General features: G+C 46.7%; 1 protein-coding gene across 2 annotated transcripts in view; it reads left to right on the forward strand.

Moving 5' to 3' along the window:
• axin2 (axin 2 (conductin, axil)) overlaps positions 1–3430 on the forward strand; it is a 74703-nt gene extending 71273 nt beyond the window's left edge. For both annotated transcript variants that reach the window (XM_063030633.1, XM_063030632.1), the window contains exon 11: positions 904–3430. In XM_063030633.1, the coding sequence (XP_062886703.1) occupies positions 904–1030 (127 nt within the window). In that variant the 3' untranslated portion in view covers positions 1031–3430. The remainder of the gene's footprint in view (positions 1–903) is intronic.
• Positions 3431–7303: the final 3873 nt, after the last annotated feature.

Consider the following 7303-nt stretch of genomic DNA (forward strand, 5'->3'; position numbering starts at 1 on the left):
ATCAGATTCAGATTTAAATACACGTTTATTTATCACATGTCCATCAAACCATACAGTGAAATGCGATTTTTGCATTAACAACCAAATGGGCTGGGGGCAGTCCACAAGTGCTCGCAAGATTCCATGGTATCTCCATCGTCAGCACCAAGTCAAACACAGGAGCAAAATAAACCCTTTCCTCCCTCCCACTCATCCACACACACAAGATGCAGTGTCCGGTTAGTTGCACAAGATTTTCTGAGCAAGGGCTTTTCCCTTTGCAGGGAAGAAGGATGAGGGGCATCCTCATAAGAGATGTACAAGATGATAAACTAGCGTGGACAGCCAAAGCCTTTTTCCCCAGGGTAACAGTGACTAACACAAGGGGCCATTCTTTTAAAGTGACTGGAAGAAAGTATAACTTTTTTTTACACTGCGATGGTGTAGAGGCAGGTACGTTGGGGACATTGAAGAGATTCTTTTGGAGGCATGTGGATGACAGGAAAAGGAAGGGTTGTGTGACCGTATGGGTTTCCTCCTGCGTTCCAAAGACCTTCGGGTTACTGAGTTTATTGGTCACAGGTGTAATTGGGCAGCACGGGCTCATTGGGCTTGAAGGGCCTGGCTCCGTGTTACTGTATCTCTAAATAAAATAAGAAATATTTTCAGCTCTATTGAAAATAGCACACCAATTTTCAAAGTAAGTTTATTAGTTAAGTACATGAATCTCAGGGTAGCAATGGTGACATACATTTCACAGAAGAACAAAAAACACAGTAGAATCAGTCAAGTCACGGTGCTCACCATTCGATATGTGTTAAATTACAGTGCAATTCTGTCGCTTATTTCATCTTCTCACAATTGAGTGGATCTTTCCCCCTCTCCTCCCCATTTGCCCTAACTGTTTACCATTTCCCCACACAGGTACTACTTCAAACGGGCCAGCAACGAGTTTGACTGTGGAGCCGTTTTTGAAGAGGTTCGGAGCGACGACAGCCCGCTGCCCATGTATGAGGGAAAGATCTTGGGCAAAGTGGAGCGAATCGACTGATCCATCAAAAAGGACATTTTCAGAACAGGGTCCTGGCATTTGGTGGGACAGTTTGAAAACAACAGAAGGAAATCAGCTGCATTATAAAGGAACCCAGGCTCAACACATCGGCATTGTTTGCTTTGCATCGGACATAAAGGTCAAGAAACTGTTTATTTAAAAAGGAAGTGGGTTATGTGACCACTTTAGGGTTTATTGGTTGAGCACAGGTGTAACTGTGGCTTCCTGGGTTGCTGTAGGGGTGAAGAGACTGTCCAGATCTAGGCAACATGTCCTGAGATTCTAAGTCTGCTTCTGTGCATTTGGGTTTGAATGGGCTGCTACTGCATTGATATGACTCCTTCTACCTGCTACCTATCACCCAGTGCTCAACCACCTCCTGCCTGCCCTTCCCAGTGCCCACCTGTCACCCAGTGCTCACTCACCTCGCTGCCTGCCCTTCCCAGTGCCCACCTGTCACCCAGTGCTCACTCACCTCGCTGCCTGCCCTTCCCAGTGCTCACCCACCTCGCTGCCTACCCTTCCCAGTGCCCACCTGTCACCCAGTGCCCTTTCCACTGCCACCTGTCACCCAGTGCTCACTCACCTCGCTGCCTGCCCTTCCCAGTGCCCACCCATCACCCAGTGCTCACCCACCTCGCTGCCTACCCTTCCCAGTGCCCATCCATCACCCAGTGCTCAACCACCTCCTGCCTGCCCTACCCCCTGTGACCCCCTGAAAGCCCCTACAATAACACTCACATAGTGATGAGAAGCCCCTCTCTGTCCAATTGAGTGAAATTGTGAAACAAGCTGATTGTCATTATTCTTGTCGTTTTACTGAAACCAGCCACCACATCTTAATAACCCTGTGCTGCTGCTTACACCAGAACCATGAGCACGTCTTAATGTTCTGGCAGAAATGACAACCAGGCTTCCGTGTGATGTTAATGGTGTCGAGTGCCTTTCAGACCGGGGAATGTCCACGGGGATCCATCCAACAAGCCCATCACTTGCTTCAGATTGGTGACAATATCCCAGCACAAGACAGTTCCGGCAACAGCCCGAGTGCAGTGTAGTACGAGCAAGTGTTTTATAGTGCAGACAGCTCTCCGACCCCCTCATCTGTGGAAGGTTCTGTGCAGCCCCTGTGCTCATTCACACTCTGTCCGCGCTGCAGGAACCTCACAGGAAGAAAGTGTCCCGACCTGGCCCCATCACACGTAGCAGCAGAAGCACAGAATGTTGCTGACTTGTCAATCTGGATCGTTACTGTCTGACACCAATATCATTAACCAAATCCATTGAGGGTATCCAGCCACAGCCGCCCAAAGCCCTGCTGCTCACTGTTACCGCACAAAGCAATCCTCACTTCAGTTTCCAACGAGGAGCAGAGGGTTGAAAATGCGGCTAGTTTGTTCATACCCTGAAAACTTGCAAGCGATATCAAACCCTTCTTGTAAGTGGAAGCTGCTCAAAAACCTGCTGATAGAACCTTGCACTTTCAGATGCCGACCGGCTAGCTGTACATTTCCACACGTTGTGACATTCCTGAACACTCTGTCTCTTTATTTTTCATTATCTCTCCACCTACGTATGTGCCTTTCTCTGCCTCCCTCGGTCTCTATTTTTCACTCTCTCACTCTCTCTATATCTATCGCCTTCTCTCTCTCTCTCTGGCCACTTGGTTTTTTGGATTCTAGATTCTCTGCTAAACTGACCAAATTGGACTTTGCACGTAACTTGTGAGTTCTGCAAAGACTCTTCCTGTCGGAATCTCAAACTCACTTCAGCTATGACTTCTCTTTCAAAACCGAAATTATTTAATTGTTCTGGGGATGTTAAACTCTTAAAGAGATGTTAAGTTAAGCCCCATGGCCAACAGCAAAAGGAATGGTCTCCTGTAGGAATGTTGGGACTCCAATCTGTAGACGTTTAGCTCTTGTATTCATGTTCTCTGTGCTGTTTAACTTGAGTTAAAACACTTCCATGAAATTAGCACAGAGGAAACCCCCCCCCCCCGAACAGCACACCAAGAGACCAGACCGAACTCAGCTAATCCAACACATTCTGAACCATCAGCCTGACTCTTTGCTGTGTCTGCCAGCATCCTCCCCGCTAGGCGTAACTTGTACAAATACCTGTGTAAATATTGTGCGAGTTTTACACACTATTATAGTGTTACTTGTTTATCCAGTACAGTAACTGTGCCTGCATAGTATTATTGATACTGTGTGTCACCCTGTGTGAGGGTCACCTCTCCCTTTGTTAATAAGGGTTTATGTATAAAGATATTTTTATGCTTTTGAGTGTTGTAATCATGTTTTATGGCATTTTGTTTTACTTTCTGTGTAAATTATGCATTACAAAAGAGTTTGATTTAAGAATCCTTGGTACAATAATTATGTAATTATTCAGAGATGTAGCCTTCATTAAAGTTTATATTTTTCAAATTAATACATCTGTATTGTATTGAACGACGTGATTCTGGTTTGTCTTGGAGTAGGGAGTGGGATTCAGGTTCTCATGTATCACACATCCGGTGCAGTGCGTCATTTGCGTTAATGACCAACACACCCAAGGTTGTGCTGGGGGCAGCCCACAGGTGTTGCCGCACATTCCAGCGCCGAGGTGAGTGGGGGAGGGAGGGGAAGGGGAAGAGTGTGTGGTGGGGCGAGACAATTCACCTGGGCAGTGCAGGGAGGGAACAGCAGTGAGTGGTGGGACAGCACTGAGACTCTGGTGTCGAGTGGTGAGGGAGCAGAGGAATGAAATCAGCAGAGGGATGTGGTGGAGTTACCAGCGTAGGGCAGGGTTAGGGGAAGAGAATCGGGCTGAGAGAGGTACATTAAGGACGCTCACCATCCAGGACCTGCCTTCCCTCTTCTCATTACTACAATCGGAGGGGAGGTACAGGAGTCTGAAGACCCACACTCAATGGTTCAGAGGAGCTTCTTCCCTTCTGTCAATTCTGAACCCATGAACATCACCTCATTATTGTATTTTCAAAGGACCAATTTAATGTCAGAGAAATGTATGCAATATACATCCTGAAATGCTTTTTCTTCTCAAACATCCATGAAAGTAAGTGCCCCAAGCAGTGAACAACAGTTAAATGTTAGAACCCCAAAGCCCCTCCCTCCCACGCGTAAGCAGCAGTGATCAATAATCCCCCCTCCCCACCGGCAAAAAAAAGCAAGCATGAATACTATCACCGAGCACTCAGTGTGGGCAAAGCAATAGCGAAGACACAGACTTGCAGTTACCCCAAAGACTTAGTGTTTCATCAGGCATATGATGTACCGCAGACTCTCTCTCTCTCTCTCTCTTTCCCTAATCAGGAAGAAAAAGGTGTCTCCTTTTTTCTTGCATTTTTAATATCGTTTATAGTAATTTTATGTCTTTGCACTGTACTACTGCTGCAAACCAACACTCGATGGGCCAAAGGGCCTGTTTCTGCGCTGTCGTGCTCCATGACTCTGTTCACGTCATATGATCCAGTGAGATATGGTTTGGACAAAATGAAGCATTAGGTAAATGAATTGCAGATCCAATAAAACAGATGAGCGTGAGGTTATCCACTTCATAGGATGTTATTTCTTAGTGAATAATTGGGAAAGTTGATGCACAAAGGTGTCCTTGTACACAAAGCAGACACACAGGTGCAGCAGGCAGGTAGGAAAGCAAGTGGAACGTTGGCCGTCACTGGAAGAGGTCTTGTGTGCAAGTGCCACAGAACACTACAGCAGAGAAATAGGCTCTTCGGCCCATCTAGTCCATGCCAAACCATTAATCTGCCAAGTCCCTTTGATCTACACCCAGATCATAGCCGTCCATACCCCTTCCATCCAAATTTCTCTTAAATGTTGAAATTAAACCCACATCCACCACTTGCGCTGGCAGCTCGTTCCACGCTCTCCAACCTCTGAGTGAAGAAATTTCCCCTTAAACATTTCACCTTTCAATCTTAACCTATGACCTCTAGTTGTAATTTCACCCAATCTCTGGAAAAAGTCTGCTTGCATTTACCCTATCCATGTCCCTCATAACTTGGCATATTTCAGTCAAATCTCACCTCAGTCTCCTACGTCCCAGGGAATAAAGTTGTAATGATGAGAATCACACCTGGAATGTCGCACACAGTTTTGGTCAAAGCGCCTAAGAAAGGAGATACCCTCAATTCATCGGACTAGTTAATGAAATGGTGGGATTGACGCAAGATGTTGGCTCAACTAGGCCTCAACAAACAACAATTTAGAAGAACGAGATATCTGAGAGAAACATTTCACGTTTTGTCAGGGAGGAAGTTTCCCTCGGCGGAGGCTGTCGGATGAAGAGTTGCCACGTGAGGTGACGAAGTAAGACGCTTAGAAGTGAGGTGAGGAGTTTCTTCACTCGCAGGAGTTCACGTGCAGAATTCTCATCCACAGAAGCCAAGTCAATAAATGTAGTGCTGAGCGTCACGCTCTTGCGCCAGTGACCCGGTTTCAATCCCCGCCACTGTCAGTAAGGACTAGGAGTTTGTACGTTCTCTCCGTGACCGTGTGGATTTGCTCCAGGTCCTCCAGCTTTCTCCCACATCCCAAAGACCTTAGGGTCAGTAGGTTAAAGGGTCACATGGATCTAATTGGGCAGCACATGCTCGTTAGGCTGAAGGGGACTGTTACCATGTCGTAACACTAAAAAAAATTAATTACTTTAATTTAATAAAGAGCTACAGTCACAAAATGCTGGAAGAACTCGGCAGATCAGGCAGCACCTTTGGAAAGATAAGGAGTCGACGTTCCAGGTGGAGCTGGATGGGGAAGGAGAGGGACTGAGGATCAACCTGGATCATACGGAGGGAGTGAGACACACTGAAAGGGCCAAATGGTCTTCTCCTGCTCCTGCTGCTTCTATCAGTCTTGGCCATCAACAGTACCCTCTTCAGGATGATATCCAGCTTTCAACCTCTAAACATTTCCTCACCTACCTCTGAAATCCATTGCATTCTGCCTCCCTCAGCCAGCACCAGTGGAGAGAGTTGCTGTCTCTGGTGACCACCGGGAGCCGTGAGAATGAGGGCTAATGATTCCCCCTGGTTGGCAAGTCCCATGGTCGGACGTCCGTGAGGGCAAGAAGCACGAGCGCTGGGGCCAGAGGCCAAAGTCCCATGGAGATCAGTGTGCCTGGAGATCGAAGCTAGCGAGTCGGTAAGTCCGGAGCTTCAGGACCGAAAGTTGAAGCCCCTGGCTCGTCGTGTCCAGAAGTCGGAGGCTGCGAGTTCCAGGCCAAGAGCTGAAGGTTGGAGCAGTGGACTGTCCGGGGATTAGAGGCCAGTCTGCGTGTGTGTGTGTGAGTGAGTGGATGGGTTCGAGGGTGGGAAAGGGGCTTGTTTTTCTGTTGTTGTGCTGTTCTGCTGAACATTCTGGGCACGCTATGTTGGTGGCACTTGCAGACGCCCCCAGCACATCTTTAGGCTGAGTTGGTTGTTAACGCAAACAACGGATTTAACTGTTTGTTTAGATGTACATGTGGTTAATGAATCTGAGTTTATCTCTGGCATTTACGCTGATTTAATCATTGACCATCTAAACCCTCGTGATAAACCCATCACTGTTTCTAATGAGCCCACGTTTAAGTTGATTTCTCTGCTTCACTTTACAGTTCTGTAGAACCTCTATATTTTTTATTTTATTTAAAGTCAGAGAGAGATACAGCACAGGAAGAGGCTCCTTGGCCTGCTGGGTGTGTGCTAACCACCAAACAGAATCAGAATAATACTCAGGTTTAATATCAGCAGCATACCGTATAATGTGAAATCTGTTGTCTTTGCAGCAGCTGTACAATGCAATACATAATAATCAGAAAAAAACTAAATTACAGTAAATGTGTATGTATGTATGTGTGTATTAAATAGTTAAATTAAATAAGTAGTACAAAAATAGAAATAAAAATGTAGTGAGGTGGTGTTCATGGGTTCGATGTCCATTCGGACATCGAATGGCAGAGGGGAAGAAACTGTTCCTGAATCGTTGAGTGTGTGCCTTCAGTCTCCTGTGCCTCCTACCTGACGGTAGCAAGGAGAAGGGTCATGTCCTGAGTGATGGGGTCCTTAATGATGGACGGCGCCTCTTTGAAGCACCGATCCTTGAAGATGTCCTGGATACTACGGAGACTGGTGCCCATGATGGAGCTGACTGAGTTTACAACTCTCTGCAGCTTATTTTGATCCTCTGCAGCAGCCCCTCACTCCCCACCATACCAACGGTGATGCTGCCAGTTAGAATGCTCTCCACAGTACATCTGTCCAAA

This window comes from Mobula hypostoma, chromosome 22 (genome assembly GCF_963921235.1).
Source record: "Mobula hypostoma chromosome 22, sMobHyp1.1, whole genome shotgun sequence".
Lineage (NCBI taxonomy): Eukaryota > Metazoa > Chordata > Chondrichthyes > Myliobatiformes > Myliobatidae > Mobula > Mobula hypostoma.